Source organism: Vipera berus (genome assembly GCF_964194415.1).
Source record: "Vipera berus genome assembly, chromosome: 13".
NCBI lineage: Eukaryota > Metazoa > Chordata > Lepidosauria > Squamata > Viperidae > Vipera > Vipera berus.
The window spans coordinates 18,838,974-18,864,133 of record NC_138216.1 but is presented as its reverse complement, the minus strand read 5'-3'; the positions used below and the strand labels follow the sequence as shown (position 1 = coordinate 18,864,133).

Here is a 25,160-nt window from a genome sequence, read left to right as displayed (position 1 = left end):
TTTCTACATCAGCAAGGAAATATACCCTGCTGGAAAGCGGGGTGGGTGGGAGGAATTATAGTGCAGTGACCAGGCCATAAGTCGATGCGTATCTGCATTGTGCGCATCCAACTTGACACTGGCCAAGCCACACATTCTGCGGAAACCATGGGTGGATCATGTTTGTCTCCAGAGGCTGACCCATATTAAGTTGACCCTTGTGGCTTACTGTAATATATCAAAACCATTGTGATCCAAAAACTATAGTTTGTGTCTTAAAATTGTATGAAACCAACAGCTGTAGCATTCAACAAGCCAGTGAGCAGATATCAAACCATGATTAGCCAAAGTCAAACAAATTGGCAGGAGGAAGAGCAAAGCAGCTTCAGCTGCAATTACGGGAAGTCTGGCTAGAGCACGGGTGTCAAACTCGCCGCGTCCCGTGACGTGTCGCGACATATCGTGACTTTTTTCGCATTGCCGGAGCTGGGGTGGGCGTGGCCTCTGCATGACGCAACCGGCCCACGAGCCAGCAGTTTAACCCCCCCTGGGCTAGAGTATCTTTCCACAAGAAGGTTCCCTTCCCCACCCCGTTTCCACGTCTCTTGAGGGAATCAGACCAGAGACGGGCAAAAAGAAGGAACCTCGCTAGGGAGCGTTATTAAGCAGAGACAGGGCGCTCTTTCCACAGTCAGAAATTCCAAGCCTCCCTCTTTCTCCTTCCCACTGCGTGAGCATGGGGGAGGGTCCTCGGGAGACCTTTCTGAAAACCGGGAACTTGGTACAATTCAAGACATTGGCTTACCCAGCCCGGAACGGTGGTAGCCCTGCTACAAGCTGGTACACGATGCAGCCCAAAGCCCAGAGATCAGAGCTTCATCAGCAAGACGGACGAAGGGAAGAAACAGAGCAGAGGGATTAATCTCGCATAAGCTGTTTATTGTCACATCTGCTTTCAACAGCCAAAATAACCAGATGTAGGAAACAATTCCGCAGAGCTTCACCTTCTATTCGAGGCATTCCTGGAAAAGGATCTTTGACAACCCTTAGGCAAAATCAAGTCTTCGGGGCCTTGCGAAAGAGTGTCAAGCTGGGGGCCAATTTTATCTCTGCAGGATGATGTTCCATAGGGAGGGAGCCACCACAGAGAAGGCCCTTTTTCTTGGTCCCACTAGATGAACTTCCTTAGGAGAAGGGACACGCAGCATTCCCTGTCTCCTGGTCCCAAGCCATGTAGGACTTTAAAGGTGACAACCAAAACTCTGAATTAGACCCACAAGCAAATTGGCAGTCAATGCAGCTCCCACAGGAGAGAGGACACATATGCACATCTAGGCCAGGACAAAATCATTCAGGCCACTGCATTCTAAACCGACTGAAGCTTCCCGATACTTTTCAAGGGCAGCCCCATGTACAGTGTGCATTGTAAGATGCGAGGTGACTAGGGTGTGAATGTGAGCAGAGATTGTTGGTTCAGGAAAGGGCATAACGGATGTGCATTATGCTGCATTATGCAAAGGCCCTACTGGCCCTGACTGCCACCTGCTCCTCAGACAGGAGTCATGAGACCAGGAGAACCCCCAGATTATGCACTGGGTCTATCTGGAGCTATACCAGCTGATCCAAGACCAAAGATGGCAATTCTCCACGGGCCAAAGAGCCACGGAAGCCCGAGCCGTTCCCTCCCACCAGGCTTCCACTTCAGCCCATTGCTCCCCATCCAGCCCTTAGCAGCCTTCAAGCACTGGGAGAGGGAGGTCACAGCATCACTTAACCTACCAGGGGCTGAGACACACACCATGTTTCCCACCAAATAAGCCCTGGCATGATTTTTAGTGGGTGTCTAAGCCCTACCCCAAAAATAAGCCCTAGTTAAGAGCCCGGCCATTCTGTCCGTCTGGTTGCTCAGGGCCGCAACAGGGCAGGAGGCCACACAGGGTGCCGGTGCCACTGCCACGAGGGGAGGGGGGAGGGGGGAGGAGCTCCCTGCTCAGCAACCTCCCCCTGCCCATTCAATGACCCGGCTGCTCAGCTGCCTCTTCCCTTTCTCTCCCCTCCCAAGCTGGACTGCCGTGCTATGGAGGATGGGCAGGGGAGCTCGACTGCCTTACCCGGTCCCCGTCTGCCATTTTGGAGCCAGGGGGGAGTGATGGCGAAAGGCCTCCACCGCCACTGCGCATCAGCCGCTCCTGACGCTGGAGGGGCTTTCTTTGGTCCCCACTGCCCTCGCCCCGCAGATCACCTGCCCACCGCCGGTGGCCGCCTCCTCCACCAGCCACTGGGGTCCTGCAGCGCTACATCGTGCCGCCTGCTGTCCGTTTGCTGCCTGTATTGTATGGTTTCAATGGCGGCAGCTCTGGAGGCCGGTGATAGGCTCTCTGCGTCGTCCCTGGGCTGGCGGTTTCAGCCACCAGCCCCCGTCGCGGCTCTGCCCACACAGCAACCGGAGTTATACTAGGGCTGGCAACGGGGGCGCTCCGAAGACCGCGCTGCCACTCCAGCCAACCCTCCTGTTGGCTGTGTGGGCAGAGCCGCAAAGGGGGGGCGGTGGCCAAAACCGCCAGCCCAGGGATGACACAGAGAGATTGCCACGGGCCTCCAGAGCTGCCGCCATTGAAACCATACAATACAGGCAGTGAATGGGGAGCAGCCAGAGCACCGCAGCCCCACAGGACCCAAGCGGCAGGTGCAGGAGGAGCAGGTGATCTGTGGGGTGAGGGGCCGCAGGGACCAAAGAAAGCCCCTCCAGCGGCGGACCTGGCTGTTGCGCAATGGCCGTCACTTCCCCTTGGCTCTGAAACATTGGAGGGGGACCAGTTAACACGACCATGCCTCCCCAGCCCATCCTCCCCAGCATGGTAGTCCAGCTCAGGAGGGGAGTGAAAGGGAAGAGGCGGGCGGGCAACTGGGTCATCGAACGGGTGGGGGAAGGTCACCGAGCAGGGAATTGCCTGGCTGCGGGGGGCCTGAGGTAAGTGGGTGTGGGGTGCATGGGGCAGCTCCATTCCCCACCTGCCTCATCTCACCCCATGGTATTGGCACTGGTGTGACACCTGCTCTCCTGCCCCACTGTGACTGCAAGCAATTAGACGGTGGGATGGAGTGGGCGGGCGGCTGCAAAATAAGACATCCCTGAAAATAAGCCTTAATGGGTCTTTTGCCCCCCCCAAAAAATATAAGACCCAGTCTTATTTTGGGGGAAAACACGGTAACTGGGTGTCATCAGCATATTGATATCTCAGCCCATGGTGGCGGATGATCTCACCCAGCAGCTTTACATAGCTATTAAAACAAAAGTGGAGGAAGAACTGAGCAGTGGGTGAGGGCTGGATCTCTCACCTCCTATTAACACCGACTGAGAGCAGTCATAGAAGAAGGAAGTGAGCCAGGATAGCTGAAAGCCCCCCCACTCCCAACCCTCTAAGTCGCTCCAGAAGGATACCATGGTCGGCGGTATCGAAAGCCACTGAGAGGTCAAGCAGAGCCAGGATGGATGCGCTATCCCACCCGCTCCCACCAGAGAGCATCCAAAAGCCTGACCAATGCCGTTTCTTCCCATATCCAGGCCTGAATCCTGCCTGAGCAGGGGGTTGGACTAGATGACCTCCAAGGTCCCTTCCAACTACTACTTCTTCTTCTTCTTCTTCTTCTTCTTCTTCTTCTTCTTCTTCTTATTATTATTATTATTATTATTATTATTATTATTATTATTATTATTATTATTATTATTAAATTCTCTCCCCCCCCCCCATCCAAATTTCAACCAAGACAATGCAAAGTACTGGAAAAAGCTTGGAGAATAAGGTCAGAGCTCAAAGTCATCTTCTTAATACAGCTCAAAATAAAGCATGAAATTATTTCAACATACACACAGGGCTCACCTTTTGCAGGCAGATTTTTCTGTTAATAACTCTGGAGACACATACTGTGCTGTCCCTACAAAGGAGTTTGCCCGTGCTACAACAAGAAATAAAGAAGTAAGGACACTTCTCAAGGCAGTGCAAGTGTTTCAAGAAATGAAAGATAAATTATACACACCTTGTTTACTATCTGCAGACAATATTTTTGCTGTCCCAAAGTCCGTAATCTGAATATGCATCTCTCCATTTAACAAGATGTTCTCTGGCTTCAGATCCCTAGAAAAGGCAAAATGGTTATACCAACCATCACTTCCACCTCAGGGAAATGTTTGGCTGCACACACAATGCCCAGTGTTCAAAGTGACATCAAAACAGAAAGTGTTCTATACTGTTGCAGTAACATCAGGAAGATCTCATTAGTAAGAAGTAAAGCAGAAAAGAAAAGATTTAGTAGGCATTGAGGGCCTACGGGTCAGATGCTTTTAACAGTAAATTCCATTTTAAAAACTCGTACTGCAGGATAAAAAGAAACCAAACATTGAAAAATGTTCAGTTGTACATGTCTTGAAAATGACTTGAAGTATTATTTATTTATTGTCAACGCTGCTAACATCAGATGTTCTTGCTTTGACAACATATGGAAATGCAGCCTTTTTCTTTCCTATGCTTTACTTTTAGAATTAGATGATACTGGGGGGGGGGAGGAGGAGGAATGTGATGGGAGTTAGACAGACATAACAATATTGTAATAGTGTGTGAATGCAGGGGCTTTTGAAATAAGAGAGGATAAGAAATGGCAGGTTGGAGAACAAGAGGGAAAACCTGCATTTCAAACTAATTGGAGAATGTGATCTATGACTGTCAATTGGAGGAGGGAATTGTGTTTGATACTATGTGCTAAGGGGAGGAGAATTCAGATTTTGGCTTCAACTATGTATGTGCCGATGCCATGCTACTTGAATAAAGATTCTTTAAGGTAAACAATGCCTCGAGGTTCTTTGAAGAGTTTCATCTGTCGGAACCATGACATTTATGATATGAAAAAGATGTTGCTTTAAAGAATCCACTCATTAAACATAATGCAACTTTTCTTTTTGTTTTGTTTGTGCTTGGTGTTGCCTCTTGGTGACAGCCTGCACTGGTCCCTGCCGTTTTCTTAGCAATGAATACATAGTAACTGATTCAAAGATCAAAATTGGAAGGTTATACTGAAATTCAATACAGTCAACAGCTAAGATACAGTACCTTACAAAATGGAAACTAACCAGAGAGAAGCAAACTAGAACTAAGGAGAAACTTCCTGACAGTTAGAACAATCAACCAGTGGAACAACCTGCCCCCAGAAGCGGTGAATGCTCCAACACTGGAAGTTTTTAAGAAGAGACTGGACAGCCATTTGTCTGAAATGGTATAGGGTTTCCTGCCTGAGCAGGGGGTTGGACTAGATGACCTCCAAGGTCCCTTCCAACTTTATTGTTGTTGTTATTATAAATATTTCTTACTTACAAGAACCTTTATTAAAAGATGAAGTAAGAGTGGCATGCTACTCATTACCAAATTGGAAGACTATAGAAATTGGTGAAATATCTACAGAAATAGGGTGAGCAACAGAAGAATTGGTAGAGGTTCTAACTAGGCATAGCACCAAGCCAACTGGAAGAGCTCAATCTACGTATCAAAGGAGATGTGAGAGAACATGCAAATTACTGTATACCAGCCTTATTTTGACATGCTAGCAAAATAGTATTTTAGATCGTCCAATGCAGATTAAATCCCTACATGGAGAGTCTTTAGAAAAAGCCATGGAAGCCTTGGAAAAACATCTTCAGAGCTAGGATATGATAGCATCTCCAGAGATCAGAACTGTCCAAGCAATAGTTTTTCTGGGATACTACATGGAAGCAAAGTTGGATTTTGAAGAGGCTGAATAAAAAAGAGCGTTCTCACTCGAGGGATAAATGGGCATGCTCACATTATCCTACTTTGACACATTATGTGAAGACCCAGGTCTTTGGAGAAAGCTCTCGTGTTAAGGAAAGGAAAGGAAGGAAAAAGAAGGATGGATAGACTCAACTACCGTGGTGGTAGATGCACCATTATTTATTTATGTATGTATTTATCAACCAATTATATTTCTTAACTGTCCATCTCCTGTGGAGAGGAGCTCTGGGCAGTGTACAATATTATCAGTAAAATTAAACACTAAAATCTGAATAATTTAGGATTAAGTTTTAAAATTATATAAACAACATTATAAAAATTTCAGTGCCAAGCTACGAAGATTGCTTGCGCTAGGACAGCCATGCCGCTTCTAGCCTGCCAACAGTTACAAGGGGGGAGGGGATCGTACGGAATGCACAGCTGGTTTCTCTCCGCATGGGAAGCAAAGTCGCAGAAGAGATGCTATGGCGAGCAGAGACTTTCTTCGCATGACAACTGCCTGAAGAATAATTGGACAATGTGACCTGAACTGTCGGAGAGGGGAGGGAAGGTTTCACTCTTTTAATTATCTTTCTGGCGCCAATTTGCCAGAGCTGGTTTTCTATTCATTAGTGCCGATATGCTGTGTTCAATAAAGTTTTGCATTAGAGATCGGAATCTCTCAGGTGTGCTTTCTTCGTTGGGATCATCAGCCGGAACCTTGACATTCGGAAGGTGAAGAATTCCAAGAAGTGGGGTTAGCGGTTGTCAGTACAGGTGTGTGTGAGAGGTTCTCATGGAGCCAGCCAGCCCCACAGTTGTGTGGGCCTCTATGTTCCCCCACACAAGTTTTGACCCCTTTGTGGAAAGCCAAGGCTTTCCTTACTTCTGGAGGCAGGGCAGCGGCAGAGAAGGCCCTCTACCTAGACCCCAACAGGAAAATTCCTTGACTGACGGAGTCTGTAGTAGGCCTTCCCTGCCTGAACAAGTGGGAAGTGTGGATATGATGGGGTGAAGGGACCCGGACGGAAGTTGGCACCCAGGGCAGTTCATGGAGCAAAGGTATTATATCTGCCTTCCTTTGGGCACCTACTATGGCTTGCGTGACTGCATTCTGCACAAGCTGAAGCTTCCGGGTACTTTTCAAGGGTAGCCTCACGTAGAGTGCATTGCAATACTCCAATCCATTAGTATATCTTTTATTGGGAGCTGCCCAGGGTTACCAAAAGATGGGCAGTTCTATAAAAGTTTTAAATAAATAAAATCTGAAGGAGAAGGCTGGGCAGAGACCACCCTGCAGAAAATCTATCCATGTGACAAGGACCGTGTATAATTATCAATTATCATGAACTTTAGATTTAGCAGAAGCTCTACTTATTTCCAGGCTCACAAGAAATCCTGGAGGAATAATCAAATGTTTTAAGCATCCACAGAAAGAGGCTTTTCTCACCCAAAGTCAAAAACATTTTGAAAAAGACCAAATCCTACAAAAAAGGCAAGATTTAAAAATAATGAAGCAGTATACCTAAAAACATATTTAAAGGAAAAAGTATTTTAAACATCTATTTAATACTTTTGTCCAAAATGGCAATTTACATCTGTGAAAAAGCTATCCATCTTTTTCTAATTTTTTACGATCTTTTCTAAATTTTTACAAATAATTTATTTATTTACCATCCCTATCGTAAACCACAATCCTGGGTGACCCACAAAATAGTACAATTAAAAAAAAAAACAACTCCCGGGCCTCAGTGCTCCCAACGGCTGGGCTCCAGGCTCAGCCTCACTCAAGACTTGTGAAGTGGGGTAACTCCTCAAAGCCTTCCTCTTCCTCCGAAGGATTCTGCAGGGCAGGGATAATTAAGGGGAAGGAGGGACGCTAGAGGCCAGCATGTGACGGAAGGTACCTGAGCCGACGGGCCAGGCAGAACCCTCAGGGAGAGGCAGATCCCTGCGAGCACCTGGAGCTGCACCCAGAAAAAAAATGGAAACCAGGGCAGCTCATGGAGCAGTGCTGAGGCAAGATGGGTGGCAAATAAATTAATTACACATTTTAATTAATAAATAAGGGCCGTCTGTGGAGCACCCAGAACAGCACGTGCCACCCCATTCTGGACCAGTTGTAATTTCTGGATGGGGGGGGGGAATCCTCGGTGCTCTATGAGCTTGGTTGTTTTCTCACAGATGTTAAATTACTCAAACTAGCATCATCAGGGCTAATGCTAATTTCTGGATGGTTTTCAAGGGCAGCCCCATGTCAAGAAAGTTGCAGTAATCCATCTAGGAGTACCTTTAAATTTCTGGGAGTCTACCTCTGTGAAGATCTGACCTGGAAAGTTAACACAACCCAGGTGGCCAGAAAGGCCCAACAGAGGCTTCACTTTCTCAGGGTCTTGCAGAAGAACAGGGTAGAACAACGGCTTATGACCCTCTTTTACCGGTCTACTATAGAGAGCGTCCTCTCGTACTGTATTGTGGTTTGGTATGCTGGTCTGACAGCCGCGGACAGGAAAGTATTACAGAGGGTAGTGAGCACAGCACAAGACATTGTGGGCTGTTCTGACACCACTGGATGACCTCGCCAGGACCCGCTGCCTTGGAAGAGTGAGGAAAATTCTCAGGGATGACTCACACCCTGGTCGGTACCTCTTTACTCTCCTACCATCGGGTAGGAGATATAGGACTATAGCCAGCCGCACCAACAGGCTGAAAAACACCTTTTATCCGTGGGCTGTTAGGCTTTTGAATGAGAAATAACTTTTGTGAATTTTATGCAGAATTGACTTGGGAGGCCGGTGTGTGGTGTAGTTGGTTCACATGGTGTAGTAAGATGGAGGGCTTGTTGTCACTGTGTGTTGGGGGGTGGGAGCACAAAGGGAGGCTCAGCTAATCTCAATGTATACATAGTTGTACTTTGACAATAAAGATTCATTCATTCATTCATTGAATCATAGCTTCATGAAGTTCACGTGTCTTACAGACACACGTGAAATTTGAATTAACATATAACTTCAGTTTTTTTTGATTGTTTCATTTATTTCATAGACCAACTCATCATCCATCAGAGAATTTGGGGAGCAGGGAAGAGTTATTAGGAAATGGCAGGAGGGAGGGAGGGAGGGAGGGAGGGAGGGAGAAGTTAAGACAAAAAACCTGAACTGTGAATGTGGCCAATGAGCTGTGCGTCCTTGTCTGCTGTATCATTTGCAATACCTGAACAAGCTCTGTAATTCAGGACGGGGCTCCCCAGGGGACTAAGGGTGCAGGGATAAACCCAGCATCCTGCAACCACCACTCTGACTGCAGCCACACAAGCACTCTAGGCATGGGACAAAAAAAAGTGAGACAAATCCTTTCCTTCCTTGTAGTAGGCGAGCAGAAATGGTCAAAGAAAAGGCCAATCTTCAAGAAAGCAAAGGCAGTGCAGAGACACTTCCAATATTTCTGCCCCACTCAGCTTCAAAAGCATAGATGTTCCTGTTGGCAAATGTCACACTGCACCGGAAGAGAAAGTTCAAAGTCTCAACCAGCAGCTGCTGGGAAAACGGCTCCCAAAGGCCTTCTGCTTATACAGTCACACAATAGAGAGAGAACCAAGGAGAGCTAAAGGAATTGGGAGGGGCATAAATCCAAAATACATTACCTATGGATAATTCCCTTCCCATGCAAGTACTCTAACGCAGCCACAATTTCAGCGGTATAAAACCTTGTACATGTCTCGTCAAATGAGCCAATCTTTCGGATGTATTTTAGAAGCTCTCCATTTTTAGCGTAACTGAGACCAAAGTCTGAACGGCAAGTTAAGAATTATTTCTGTTAGGTGATCCAGACCGACACGGGCATGTATTGGAGACGGTGCTAAAGAGACTGGAAAGGAGACAGCCAAGGAGGGGAAGGGTTTTTACTGGTCTTTCAGGCTCTTTCCAGGACTTGGCAGGGGGGGGAGGGGGGTTACTAAACCAGCTATACATTAGAGCTACTCCTCGTTTTAGGACCATAAGTAGGACTGGAATTTCCATTGCGGTCATAAATCAAGTCAGATCCAAACTGTAGGACAACTTTTACATGGTTGTTGTGCAGGTGACGCAATCATTAAGGAAATCACGTGGTCACCAAGCAAACCCAGCTTCCCCAATAGGCATTTTTTATGGAAATCAGCAAAAAAAGGTCACAAATAGCAATCAGGTGGCCAGTTGTAACTATGAGCTGCTTGCCTGGTGGTTGAATGGCAATCCCCTGAGTGAGTTGGTTTGGCAGTGTGTAAGTCACTCTTTCCAAGGCTTTTGTAACTGTGAGCCATGGTTGCACGGTCATAAGCTGAGCTGCCTGTGGATCATATATTTTAGTTTTTTACTATTTCCCATGACAGAAATGGTGCCCTTCGTTTTCTGCAACTCAGTCGGAGGTGGCTCTGAAATCTTAGGATGCCCATTCTGGCCTTAAAGCCATCGAGAAGCTCATGAGGGTCAGCATTCAGCACACACAGTCAGAATTCCAATTCCATTTCAACTACCATCGCAAAAGACACCCTTCCATTTTTGCCCACAATACTGCCATTCCAACACAGGAAAGGATACAGAGCTTTTCTTCATCTTGAAATGTGAAGTAGAGCTTCACAAAGAAAGGGTGATCCAGGCGGGACATCACATCTCTCTCCCTGGTCACGTAGGGGACCTTATTCTCTTTGATGATATGACGCTTCTCTAGAATTTTAACTTTTAAACAACAGACAAGTTACTAGACATTTGGACCTCGGTCAATGAATCCCACACTCTGCTTTGACCAAGTGCAATTGTCACACTCTGTAGCAATATCAGATGTGATTTAGAGGGTCATCAACAAACTACAACCAAAGAAGCAAGTGATACTCACTGGCATATTCTCGGGAGGAGGTCAATTCTCTGGCCAGGACAACCTGTTTTTAAGGGAAAGAGAAACCTGGTTACATCTGGAACATGTGGCAAGCACTTGGATGCAAAACTGGAGTATTCTCTACGTTCTTATGCAGCCAGGTGCTCTTCATTTGGAGGCTGTGGTAATCAGGGCCTAAGAAGGGGCTAAGCACACGAAGGCCTTGCTGAAGTTTGCTTGGCGAGGTTTAGTATCTAGAGGGCATCAGGAGTGCAAGTCTAACACAATGTGCTTACAAAATGAGGATGGAAAAATATCAGGTTAATTCAGCCAGTTACTCCCCATTGTGAGTCCTACCCAGACTGTTCAGCCGGTCTTACTTACAAGGTGTTTCTCAAAGTGTTTTGCGTCTGCAGAGCAGACAAGATCCAAAATCTTATAGGGATTCATAGAAATCAGGCATCTGAAGAAAACACAACACTTTGGGGCGTTAAAATAGGAATGGGAAGCCAGGGAGAAAAGCAAAGTCTGTCTAAGGGACATGTTCTGAAGATCAGGCATTCAATGGCCTAGGCAGACTTGTCACCAAGAGCAAAGGCCAGGACAAAAGCAGCAACAGCAGCACAGCCGATCTGGCTTCCTGCAGACAAAATCAACGACTCTGCATTAGCATTCCGGGTACAAAGGCAAGCAGCTGCCACAGATACTCACTGTGGAAAATGATCCTTCCCCGAGAATCTTCCCAAACTTAAAGTCCTCTGGGCGTTTCTTTCGAGGCTGTGGAGGTTGTTGCAAGGTGCTCTCCATATTCAACTCCTGTCTGCTGCCACAGGCAGCAGCAACAGGTTGAAGGCTGGAATCCACCTGGTTCCTCACCATTGATGGAGATGAACAGGAACATAAAACCACACTGGACTGGATAGGAACAGCATCATACTGCAAAGTAGAAAGTACACTCAGTGTCGTGGCCCTCAATCTAAACGGTCGCAAGACAAAAACTGCCAAATCACAAAGCGCTGTAAGAAACCTTGCAGGCACTGGCTCTCGTGTCACCCAAGCTCACTTGGCCTAAATGTCCACCACCCAAGTCGGAGGTGACCTCATAGCAGCCTGCCTAGTTTTGGGCCCTAAAAGGTCCTTCTCTTGCTTAGGGTTCAAGCAAGGCGCCCGGCGTTCTCCCTCTTCCTTCATCCTTTTCTTTCATTCTCTGCCAACTGAAACTCTGCTGAGCAGGCTCAGTCCTCCGCGTTGACCAGACAGTTTGTGTTGCACCAGACCAGAAAATCAGTGCTTCAATTTTCAGCAGTCATATTTGAGTCCCGACCCTGCCTATACTGAACATCTAAATTTCCTGCTAAAAGGAATGATCGGCTAAAAATTCTGCAACTTCAACAACTTAGGGTGCTGGGCAGTTTGGCTGACTCCAAGAGGCTTCCAAGAAATGGAATTGCAAACTCAAGTAGTAGCAGCAGCAGCAGTGGCGGCTGTGTGTGTGTGTGTGTGTGTGTGTGTGTGTGTGTGTGTAAACCTGAGGTGAGCTACAGATCAGAGCATTTGCTAGCTCCTCTCATGACTCACTAATGGAGATAAAAGCTCTAAGGAACAGTATTAAGTGCAATGTATTATTTTTAATAACTTTGAGTACTACAGTACTTTTAACAGTTTTGTTCTACAATTCATTTCCTTCCAAATACTTTATTTCTCTTGCCTCCTTAAGAATTTCAAGATTTAGCATAATTATTTGTAGCCCCAGACTTTCCTCTCAATCCTCTGAAATCTTTAAGAGTTCAGTTATTTTTAAAATTTTTAAAGAGAACCAGAAGGATGCCCACATGGAGCAATGTTTGAAAGGCTGCTGGGACAAGAAGTCCCAAAAGATTCCCCTCAAAGAATAACCACCACCACTCAGGAATCCTCTCAGGAAATGTCCAGCAAGCCTCCCAGCTGGGTAGACCAGAAAAAAGCCAAAACTGCTTCCTGTCAGTTTGAAAGATTTGTGAGCAGGACCAGCAGCGATCAGCACCATCTTTCAGCTGCCAATGAGCAGCAAGTGGGACAAATTAAATCTTCCTTCTCTCCTGGGTTTTGTTCTTATTTGGGTCCTGGCACAGTTACCTATGAACTAGTATTTGACTAGTACTAAGTACTAGTAAAATTAAAGGTAAAGGTAAAGGTTCCCCTGCACATGCGTGCTAGTCGTTTCCGACTCTAGGGGCCGGTGCTCATCTCCGTTTCAAAGCTGAAGATCCAGCACTTGTCCGAGGACGTCTCCGCGGTCATGTGGCCGGCATGACTAGACGCCAAAGGCGCGCAGAACGCTGTTACCTTCCCACCACTGTGGTCCCTATTTTTCTACTTGCGTTTTTACGTGCTTTCGAACTGCTAGGTTGGCAGAAGCTGGGACGAGTAACAGGCGCTCGCTCTGTTATGCGGCACTCGGGATTCGACCCGCCAAACTGCCGACCTTCTGATCGACAAGCTCAGCGTCCTAACCCACTGAGCCACCGCGTCCCTTAAGTACTAGTAGTACTCAACTAGTATTAAGTGTTATACTAAGCCTGAAAGACATTACTCTCCACTTAATACTGTACGCATGTACATATATATTTATATAGAGAGGTAACTCGATACTCATCGTTAATTGGTTCCTGGAGTTGTGATGAGTACCAAATAACTTTTTCCCATAAGAAATAATGTAGTGAGTTGCAAGATAGCCAACCACATCTACAAGTTCTAGCTTGTGCGCTGAGTACCAAAGGATGAATACCGGCACAAATTTTTTGCATCAAAATTTATTTATTTTTATTTTTTATTTAATTTAATTTGTATACCGCCCTTCTCCCGAAGGACTCAGGACGGTGAACAGGGCAATAAATACTAAAATACAAAAATACAAAAATTAAGAAGAGATTAAACCATAATGCCCAAATACAACAAATAAATTACATAAAAACAGTAATAAAACCCAAACCCATCAGACCAGGCCGGCTTGTTCAAACAAATAGGTCTTTAGATCACGTCGGAAGGAGCGAAGGTCGGGAGCCATCCGAAGCTCAACCGGTAAACAGTTCCACAAATCAGGCGCACCCACAGAGAAGGACCTCCCCCTGGGGGCCACCAGGCGACACTCTCTGACCGGTGGCACCCTGAGGAGGCCCTCTCTGTGGGAGCGCACTGGGCGGAGGGAAGTTGATGCCGGCCGCAGGTGCTCCCTAAGGTACTCCGGACCCATGCCATGTAGGGCTTTAAAGGTCATTACCAGCACCTTGAATCTCACCCGGAAGGCAACTGGAAGCCAATGCAGCTCACGGAGCAGAGGTGTAACATGGGAATATCGGGAGACCCCCAACATGACTCTCGCGGCTGCATTCTGCACCACTTGGAGCCTCCGAGTGGTCCTCAAGGGCAGCCCCAAGTAGAGAGCGTTGCAGTAGTCTAACCGACAGGTCACGAGCGCATGAGTGACTGTACGCAAGGCATCCCGGTCTAGATAGGGCCGCAACTGGCGCACCAAGCGAACCTGGGCGAAGGCCCCCCTAGTCACAGTTACTATATGATCTTCTAAAGAAAGCTGTGAGTCTAGGAGGAAAATGCAGTGTGTACCAAATTTGATGAGTTTCAAAGCAGCTGAGTGCCAAAATAGGACTGTATATAGATATATAAGCAATACTGCCTTATTTTTAACATATTTTTTAAAAATACTCTTCCTTAATTCTACTTATATTTTTCTGATCTTCCTTTTCTGGGCTTTTACTTAACCCCTCAGACTTATTTACTAAATTTCAGCGAAAAGATGCCTTCTCCTGTCAAGACCAATCCAGAGAGCCTGGAAACCATACAATCAGGCCACAACCCTCATTATCTGGCAGAATCTGCAGCACTTCAAGCAGACAAGCTGAAAGCCGCAGCTAGAACACAGCATTGACCTCAGCCCACAGGAAAGACTTCAGAATTTGACGGGTCTTGGATTTTTCAGGAGAAGGGCAATCGGGATGCTTCTAAGGCTCTCTGGCCATTCACAGCTGCTTTCTTCCTGTCCCCCTGCAGTGGAATCACATTTGAAATAGCTTGGTTCAGCCCTGCAGGGCAGGCCAGGTCATTCAGTCCCCTTCTGTGGCTTCACAAAGTGTGTGAGCCAGAAGGCTCAGAGATGTCTGCAAAGACCAAGACGTAAAAAGGAGCGCAGCCCACCTGGCTGCATGCACAGGCCCTGAAGCCCAAAGCAGGAGAACGACCTCTAGGAATCCAATGCAGGAGAGCAATTAACCAAAGGTAAGGGCAAGAAAGCTCCTCAAACCCTCCAATTAGACATCTGCCATTGCCAGAATGCAACATGCCGACCCCGGTATTTGTAATAGCCCCAAGTAGCATGACCAGGGACGGGACTTTCCGTCTGCCCAGACACCAGAGAGTTCTACCACCTGAACGACTCTGTTTTGCCACAGACAGTTTTCCACACTCAAGACAGTTCATCAAAGGCTCACTTTCCATTTTGGCTTGGCAAAATCTGGTTTAGTCCGCTCTCAATGAAAGCTTCTTCCTCAAAATGCAGCCACTTTTGTTTCTCCTAGACCGGCTCAGACTGGATCTTAGGAACTGATTAGAAGAAACTACCTGATTCGGAGCCACGTAGAACACAGGTATAACAGATACACATCCCTTTGCTTTTAAGAAGAGAAGCAGCGTCAAGTAAGCTGGCTCATTTAATCTTTTAGACAACTATTGCCCGTTACCATAATGGGTTCCGGAAACGAGAAGAGGTCATGCATGAGAGGGTTTCCTCCATCACCTCTTAATAACCAACTAGAAATGTTCCCAGGGGTTTTGTGAAGTGCTCTGACAATTAAGTTACCATTCTTTTCTTGTTTCTCTGCCATTTAGTTGAGACCTTTGCTAAGTTAGAGTGGAGGTTTCTCAAATACATTTCTCTAGAACTTACAAGAAAAAGTTCCTGTGTACTGAATAAATCAAGGTGAATATGTGTATTTGTGTATGATCCAAAATCATCCATGCCCCTCTTTCAGTGAAAGTATACATTGCCCAATATACAAACACTCAAAACAAAAAGGCTTCCCAGAACAGGCTTAACATTTTTCATAAATACTGTAAAGAAGCAGGGGGAAAAAAGGTGATTTTTTGGGGGGTGGGGTGGGGAGACTTCCCTCCTTTTGCACCATCGTTTCTTGACCCTGTGGCCCATAGTTAGCAAAAGTTCACCATTCCTAGCCTTGAGTATTGTTCCTAAAGGTAAAGGTAAAGGTTCCCCCACACGTGCGTGCTAGTCGTTTCCGACTCTAGGGGCCGGTGCTCATCTCCGTTTCAAAGCCGAAGAGCCAGCGCTTGTCCGAGGACGTCTCCGTGGTCATGTGGCCGGCATGACTAGACGCCAAAGGCGCACGGAACGCTGTTACCTTCCCACCGTACTGGTCCCTATTTTTCTACTTGCATTTTTACGTGCTTTCGAACTGCTAGGTTGGCAGAAGCTGGGACGAGTAACAGGCGCTCACTCTGTTACGCGGCACTCGGGATTCGACCCGCCAAACTGCCGACCTTCTGATCGACAAGCTCAGCGTCCTAACCCACTGAGCTACAGCAACCTAGATCCTTTTTGCGGCTAGATGGCAGGCAATGCTAAGATTTGTTTATTTAGGCTTCTATGTCACTCCAGTCAATCAGATTCTGGATGGCTTACAATCCCTACATACAGAAATTCAGGTTAAGGGAACATCAACCCATAAGCCATTAAAAACAACTCATAAAATAATACAAATCAGAAACCCTAGTTCCTCTTCCCCTCTCTGAATATCCAGGCGCCACTTCCCTTGATACAATCACAGTTCTACCCCACCCCAAAAAGCCCCAAGTGCCAGATATCCACAGGGAAGGAAGGGGCTGTCCTAATCTCCGGGATGACCCAGAGGAGAGACTGCCATCAACATGACTCCATCTTGGGACTCCTTATATCATCTTCCCTCCAGCACCTCAACAGACAGACAAAATCCATCCAAAACAGTGATCTGAGACACCCATGTCCTACCATCATGTATGGTTATATTTTTTTTAAAAAAAATCACTTTGATCTTTAGAACACTGGATTAATAAACTCACTGCCACCCAAAGCACTGCACCTTGAAACATTTGGAGTTTCTTAATAGTCTTCCAGGGGTGCTCCACAATCGCATGAGTGAATGTCAAGAAAAATTCCCACTCCAGGAAGGCCACTACTGACGCCGAGGAGGGCATTGTGTCACGGTTTTCAAGGCCTTACCTACCACCTTCCTCCAGAATCAGTCAATAACTCTCATTAACATTCACAATTTTGCCCACATTTCCTGATCGAGCCAAGATGAAAATGTACTAACTGAGAATTATCACGATACTGACATTATCTTGCCTGCATGTTACCTCCCTGAGAAGCTTCACATAGAAATTCAGTATTAAAGGCTGCCAGGCTCTGCAGCACCCCACATGGGAGCACCCGGGGACTTGATCTTCCCAGCCACAAAAAGGAAAACAATTAGAACACGGGACCCTCAGGCCTGGGCCCTCCCAGCTGGCTCAGAAGGGTTTTGTGTGCTGAGAGATGGGCAAGACTAAGCAGTTGTACCCCCCCTAATTCAGGTCATCCGTAAGAGCAACCGATGTCACTTCTGCCCAATCCTGAGCTCTGAATCAGTGGAAGGGGGCCCAAAGAAACGGTTTCATCCACAGCTCTCTCCTGCTGCAAACCTCACCACCTGCCTATTCAACAACCTTCTTTAAAAAGGCTGATAGCTGTCTAAAACAATTAAGTCAAGTGACGGCTTCTGAAGGAGGCACATCCCCACTAGCACCTTCAGGGCACGTAGCATTCCACTCTTTCTCTTTTTTTTTTAATTGAAAAGTTTTAAAATACATTTTATCTTTAACAATCCCCCCCTCCCCCTCCCCTACCTATCCCTCCCTACCCCTCCCCCCTCTCCCCCCCCCAACTTCCCAGAGCTAAGTACAAGGTATAAAAACAGAAAACAATCATAAACATCCATATGCTAACAACAATAAACTCTTAAATCTATCGCCCTCTAGCTCAAATAAGATAAGTACAAACAATATTAATATTACATATAAAAAGAAAGAAAAAGGAAAAAAAGAAAGGAAGATTTATTCAAATGCTAAGTGAAACTTTTTAGTCCCATATTTCTTCTGGATATATTCAATCCATTTTTTCCACTCCATAATATAGCGTTCTTGCGAGTGATCTTTCAAATAAGCCGAGATCTTTGCCATTTCTGCCAGGTCAGAAACCTTTAAAGTCCATTCCTCTATAGTCGGCAATTCCTCCTTCTTCCAATACTAGAATTCCAATATTAGAAGTCTTGCTGCTGTAATTAAATTCAACATCAACTTAGTGTCCACAACAGTAGCTTCTGTAATTATACCCAACAAAAAGAATTGCGGACAAAACTTTATCTTTTGCTTAAAGATCTTCTGCATGTTCCACCAAATTTTTATCCAAAAAGCCTTAACCTTTTTACAAGTCCACCATATATGAAAATATGTTGCATCTTCATCACCGCACCTCCAGCATTTGGGCTGATAATTCGGATACATACTTGCCAGCTTTTTAGGATCTAAATGCCATCTATAAAACATTTTATAAAAGTTCTCTCTTAAATTTTGAGCTTGTGTAAATTTTACATTCCTCACCCAAACCTTTTCCCACGTGTCCATTGTAATAACTTCTTGAATATTTTGGGCCCATTTTATCATACAATCTTTAACAAGCTCTGTTTCTGAGTCAATTTCTATCAATGCAAGATATATCCGTTTGATATGTGCTGGACCCTGATTTCTAATTTGCTTTATCAGATTTTCATCAGTCATTGTAAAACCAGTTTTCTGATCTTCTTTCCACCTGGCCCGTAGCTGGATATATTGAAACCAAGTTTGAATAATCTTCTCATCTCGCAAGAGGCTGTACGGTTTCAGACACCAAACATTTCTTTCCAGACTTAAAATCTCTTTATACGTAGTCACATCATGTTTAAAACCAACATTTATATTTTCTATTGCGTGTTTTGGGATCGCCCACAATGGTATCTTACAATCTAACTTATGTCTATACTTCTTCCAAACTCTCAACAATGCCTGTCTTAAAATATGCACTTTAAACACATTATCTACCTTCTTATCATACAACAAATATGCATGCCAGCCAAACAACAAGTCGTGGCCCTCAAGATTTAATAATCTCTCTTGTGTCAAATTAATCCAATCACTTATTCCTGCTAACGCAGCAGCTTCATAATATAATTTAAGATTGGGCATTTTAAGACCACCTCTCTCACGAGTATCCTGCATAAACTTAAGTTTAACTCGTGGCCTTTTCCCTGCCCAGACAAATTTATTGATACCTCGCTGCCATTCCTCCAGATTAGAATCTTTCTTAAGAACCGGTATCATTTGGAATAAAAATAAAAATTTAGGCAGGATATTCATTTTCACTGCATTCCACTCTTTCTCAACAGCGCATCATCAACCATCGCTTGAATCCAGCCTGTTACCTCAACAGCTTTCACCAAGGTCAGGCAGGAATTCAATTCACAGGAGGTTAAGCTAATATCACAGAATTCTCTATTAGCTTTATTAGGATCAACTATTCCCAAATATGACGATGCCCCTATAATCCTGATTAACCTTGTTCAGCCAACACCCAACTCCACATGAGCATGATTTTATCCTCCAGATCAGGGGTGTCAAACTCACAACATCACGTGATGTGTCACAACCTATCACGACTTTTTTTCCATTGCCGGCAATGAGGTGGTCGCAGTTTCGCCCTGACGCATCCAGCCCACGGGCGGCAGTTTGACACCCCTGCTCCAGATGATTACACATTTATCAAAAGGATCCAGCATTATTCCCAAAAAGAGTATCTATGGATTATCCTAAATAATACTGCCAGCTTGCCTTCTTTATAGGAGGTAAGTGCACATAAGGACTGACACTTCACCCCTCTTACCTCAAAGCACAGACTTGAACTTTAGTTCATGCTAAATGAGCTACTTCCAATTCCTCCTTCGGGGGGGGAGGGGAAACTGAAGTCTCCAAGGACAAAGAATCTAGGCAATTCCAGCACAAACTCTGAAGTAGGGAAAGGTGGGACAATACAGCGATAACCAGAGGACCAGCGAGTACACTGGTCTCATGGAACCGCTCAGGATAATAGGGACGGGAGATTGCCCGCTTGTGCTCAGACAGCTGCTCCTCACATGGATACCACAGGACAATAGTTTCATAGAACACAGAATAATAGGGTTGGAAGGGATCTTGGAGGTCTTCTAGTCCAACTTTGAATCCCTGCTCAAGGAGACCCTATACCATTCTAGACAAAGAGTTGTCCAACCTCTTCTTAAAATCCTCCAATGATGGAGCACCCACAATTTCTGGACGGAAGCGGTTCTACAATTAATTGTTCCCATTGTTATGTTAATTTCTCCTTAGTTCTAGGTTGCATCTCTTTGATGATCTCCACTCAATCCTTTTTGACCTACCCTCTGGTGTTTTGGAGAATAGGTCATCCCCTCTTCTTTGTGAAGCCCTTCACGTACTGGAAGTTATTTCACTACTAATCCTTTCCTTTGAAAGGTTAGACATGCCTAATTCCCTTAATCATTCATCATACAGTTTAGCCTCCCTTCTCTACCTTTTGGAAGATAAATTGTCATGAACCTATTGGATATCCCACTTGGTATAGTTTGTCTCCCAGTTAATATCAGGGTAATTAAAGTCTTCCATTACTACTGTGGTGTGTTTCCTGCATACCTTATCTGATTAGTAAAAAGTTCACCTATTTCCTCTACTTAGTTGGATGGCCTGTAGTATATACCTATGGCACTGTCATTCCTTTTTCCTTTTATATTTAACCTAAATGCATTCAAGGTTTTTATTCTTGGTTTTGTGTATTTCTGTAGAGTTGCAGTTGTTTCTTACATATAATGCAACTCCACCTCCTTTTTTGGGAGGTCTGTTTCTTTTGAACAATTTAAACCCTTCTAGCAGTACGTTCCAGTCATGGGTTTTGGTTCCCAGGTGGTTATGGTAATGACAGCAGTGTCACACCTACCCTTGTGTATTAGGACTTCAAGTTTGTCCTATTTGTTCCTCATACTTTGAGCAGTAAGCATCTGAATCCTTTATGACTGACCCTGTGTTTGCTTCCTACAATGTTTTACATCCAATTTCTCCTTTTTTCTCACCATTCCTTATCTCATTGTTTGATCAGTTATCTTGAGGTTTATGCTTGGAATTAAGTCTTAAAAACTGGTCTCCCTCCCTTTTCATTTAAATTAAAAGCTCTTTGGATATGTCGAGCCAGTTGTTTTCCAAACACATTTCTCCTGATTTTTGTGAAGTGTAGCCCATCCCCTGCCAGAAGCCCTTCATGTAGGTAATGCAGACTACAGTCTAGGAATCCAAAATTCTCTCAACAGCACCATCCCTTATGTCAGGGGTAGGCAACCTTGGCTCTTTTATGACTTGTAGACTTCAACTCTCAGAATTCCTGAGCCAGCATGGCTCAGCTTGGAAACTCTCCCTTTCCCTTCAGCATGGCTCGCTCAAGAATTCTGGGAGTTGAAGTCCATGAGTCATAAAAGAGCCAAGGTTGCCTACCCCTGCCTTATGTCAATCCTCTGTTCCCTCACTGGATGTTGATCTTCTGTTGGAAGTACAGATGAAAACACTGCCTGTGCTCCTATCTCTTTTGCTTTCATGTTTAGCTGCTCACTCTCTTGATATTGTTTTCCGGCTTTTTGTTGTACTATTTGTCCTCATATGAAAAAGAAAGGGATAATAACCTGTGGGCTTAATTATTTTAGTTAAGCCTCTCATCATTGGTCCTTGCTTCTGGGAGACAGCATAGTTCCCATGACAGATTGTCCAGTCTACAAACTGCTGAGTCCTTTCCTCTGAGAAAGTAATCACCAACACACTTTTTTCCCCCTTGGGGAAGTCTCATCTACTTCTTTTCCTGTCACCGGTATACTCAATAATGTCCCTTCTCCAGATCTCTGTGTGTATTCTTCCAGGGGAGGATATGAAATCAATTCGTCCGCTGCAGTGGGGATGGACTGGGCTGCACTGCAGGGGGGATGGTTCTCAGGTTTTTTTTTTCATTTGGGCCTTCAGTAGGCATGAATACATACATGGCACACATGCATACATATCACAACAGTCTTTCTTGGACCATGTGGTTTTCCCTGCTATTTGCAAATGCTCTGAGTAGTTCCAAGGCAAGGGTGCCTTATTTCTTTAAAAATTTAATTTAATGAAGACTTTTATTTTTAGCAGTACTTTCAACACTGTATCCTTTGGTTTTCAAAATTGGTCTTTGTGATTAATGTTGAAATAAAAGTTAAATGTTAGTCTTTTGCTCCCTCTTGTGGCTAGTGTTGAAGTAAATTTTAAATATAAAAACATCAAAGGCAAATCAGATTGCCTTCAAGATATAATTGTAATCCAGAGAAGCAGAAAGCAAAAAGGAATAGAAGGGGGGGGGGGGGGTGTCACTCAGCTCAAAGTTATTGTAACAGAGTATATAAAAATGGTAAATTCTCAACTGCTCCCAGACAAGGTCTTGTTTTTAGTAGCTAATTTTGTCTAATTTGTTAGCCTTTGAGTTCTGTCTTTATTTTAAAATTTTAAAGACCTTGAATATTTATAAACTTATAAATTTTCTTTAAAAATGGCTTTATTTTAAAACAATAAATTGGACTATTTTTCAGTCTTTAGGTCCCCCTTTAAAAAAAATACTTTAAAAATTCTAAAAATTGAAAACCTGATTATTTAAAAAATAATTAAAAACTTAACAAAAAATATTTTTCTTTTTAAAAATTATTTATGCAGGTTTTTATTTTTTTTAACAATCTTTCGATCCCTCCTTCTTCTTCTTTTTTGGGTAAATGGGCCTTTCCGCCCATCTTGAGGTGTGGTGATGATCCCAGCTCTGCTCAGCTGTCCCCCCCCCTTCTTCTCTCAGGTGCCTCACCCCTTTATTTTAGCTTTCGCGCTGCACCGCCATATTTGGGGAGCAACCCTTCCGGCTGCCCTGATGCGGCCGCCACCCTTCCCAGCCACTGCGCTGCACGTCCCGCCGAGGCCTTTCCCTCTCCCTCTCCACGCCCCTCTCTGAGCTCTGCTTCTGTAAGGTTTTTTTTAAGTTCACTTTTTTCCCCTCTCCTTTCTTCTCCTCCTTCTGAGCTCTACACAAGCTGTTGCGCCCGCTGCCGCCACAGGTTGCACACTGTCACCTGCTGCCGGCTGCGATGCACCAATCTCACCCGCTGCCGTTTGCACCTACTAGTTGCAAGGCCACCAGTTTTACCTGCTGCTGGTTCCACCTTCCCCCCCTCCTTTCCCCCCTTTCTCCTTCCTTCTCTTCTCTTAACTTTTACTTAACTTTGCTTTAACTTTCCTTCTCCTTCTCTTCCTCCTTCTGAAGTACCGCACCGCTTCCCTCTTCTCCCTTTCCTTAATTTCCTTCTTTAATCTTACTTAATACTGCTTGAACTTTTCTTATCCTTCTCCAATTCTTTCTCCCACACTGCACAGCTGTTGTTATATGCTACAATGCATGGCAGCCGCTGCCACGGCCACGATCCTGAAGAGGGTTTGCGTGCCGAGGAGAAATGGAACCCACCATGCTCTCAACTGTGGTGGCACCATTTAAAGGGCACTGGGTTGGGTACCTCCCCCCCTCTCTCTATATATATATATAAATACATATAAACACACACACACATATATATTACAATTAGCAATCCTAAAAAGTAAAACAAACTACAAAAAATAGAAAGAGAGAGAAAAATAAAGTAGAGAAAAGGGAAGGAAAAAAGGCATCAAGAAAAAAATTAAGAAGGGAAAAAGAAAGTATATAAAGAAGTAACTTCACCCCTCATCACAAGTACAGACAATTATGGTAACTTACTGCCTTCTCCTCAAATGCAACATTTACTCTCTTCATCCCATATCTTAGCTATAAATAAAACCCCAAAGCCTCGTCATTCATTCATTAACAAAAGTCCATTAAGAAACAACTACATATCTATTTTAACCTTGATCAAAGAAGCCAATTCCATATCCCAAATGTGCTTTTTCAAAAGGCAACTGGACTTCGTTTTTATTTGAAGACGTTTCACTTCTCAGTCAAGACGCTGAAGAATCTTCTTGGATGAGAAGCGAAACGTCTTCAAGGAAAAACCAAATTACCTTTTGAAAAAGCGCCATTGGGACAACCATGACCTGGATGACTAAGAGTCTCCACAGACATTCCCTGTACTTTTATAATATTGCTTTTTGATCCCTTCAAATAATGTCCTAGAACTTGACTTATTTTTCATTTTTTGTCCCATCTTAGAGAACCCTTTAAGGACTTACAAATCTGTTTTGTACATCCAATAAGAACAGGTTATCCAAATCACTCTTCTAGGTTAATATTTATGTGCTCCCTTTAAGTATTAACCAATTTCATTTACATGTCCAGTATATCATGTGGTTCCACATCATTGTTGTTGTAAACTTCATATTTAAATCACATTTAAATCAATTTTAGTCTTATCTGGTTTGTTCTGTGATATCATTAACAAACCATTATTATGGTATCAGACATTCTTAAAATTAATTTTTGAGACCATTGTTCAAAAAATATTCTTTAAAATATCCACTGTTAAAATATTTTGCTCCATTCTTTGTTAACAAGTTAAATTTAAGCATTTTTATCCACTAACTGTAAACTTTATTTTCTTCTAGTTCCCTCTAGTGTCTAACCTTCAAAGTCCCATGATAAGATGGGTTGTTTTTCTCCAAAGAATCCAAACAACCATTTTCCTAGGAAAAAATATAATTAATTTTCATTTTTTCCCCAAAGCCATCTAAACCACTTAGTCTGTTTTTAATCTATCCAAAATCAAGACTCTAAGCCAGACATGTCAAACTCGCGATGTCACGTGACGTCGCGCAACATATTGGGAGTTTTACCATTGCCAGCAATGGGGTGGGCGTGGCTTCCGGATGACGCGTCCAGCCCATGGGGCCGGCAGTTTGACACCCCTGCTCTAAGCACTCTTTCACTGTTTATTCCAAAAAATATTACTTTTTGCTACACAATTTTGGAAGTAATTATTAAATTAAATAGCACCTTCATGAGAAATAAATTGTTTGGTTGATGTTTAGTCATATCAGAAACTTGAGGGGACTAAAATTTTGCAGCATCAAAGGAAAATATATGTTTGCTTTTTGTCAGCATTGAGACAAAATGACACAAAATGGTATCACATTTGAAATATTTCAAAGAAATCTGAAGAACTGGGACAGAAATTAGCAGCTATAATGTCAGCAATGATGTCTGTTTCTACGGATAGGGGGATAGAAATGACAAGTCAAGACAATGACTTGGAGAGTGACTATTTACTGGAGTAACAAAAGAGGTTTGCTAAAGCCTCCAAGAAGGAATACAAAGTTGGCTTATTTGATCAAGGTTAAATTAAGATGTGTTTCTATAAGCTCTGGGAA

The 25,160-nt window shown here is 44.3% G+C and overlaps 1 protein-coding gene across 2 annotated transcripts in view; it reads right to left on the bottom strand.

The window, feature by feature from the left end:
• The window catches only part of PDPK1 (3-phosphoinositide dependent protein kinase 1), an 86,209-nt gene that overhangs the window by 50,703 nt on the left and 10,346 nt on the right, over positions 1-25,160 (bottom strand). For both annotated transcript variants that reach the window (XM_081338168.1, XM_081338166.1), the window contains exons 2-8: positions 11,322-11,546; positions 10,632-10,674; positions 10,337-10,474; positions 9,403-9,547; positions 4,018-4,115; positions 3,861-3,936; positions 785-853 (exon numbers count right to left, since the gene is read on the bottom strand). In XM_081338168.1, coding sequence (XP_081194294.1) covers positions 785-853; positions 3,861-3,936; positions 4,018-4,115; positions 9,403-9,547; positions 10,337-10,474; positions 10,632-10,674; positions 11,322-11,546 — 794 coding nt within the window. The remainder of the gene's footprint in view (positions 1-784; positions 854-3,860; positions 3,937-4,017; positions 4,116-9,402; positions 9,548-10,336; positions 10,475-10,631; positions 10,675-11,321; positions 11,547-25,160) is intronic.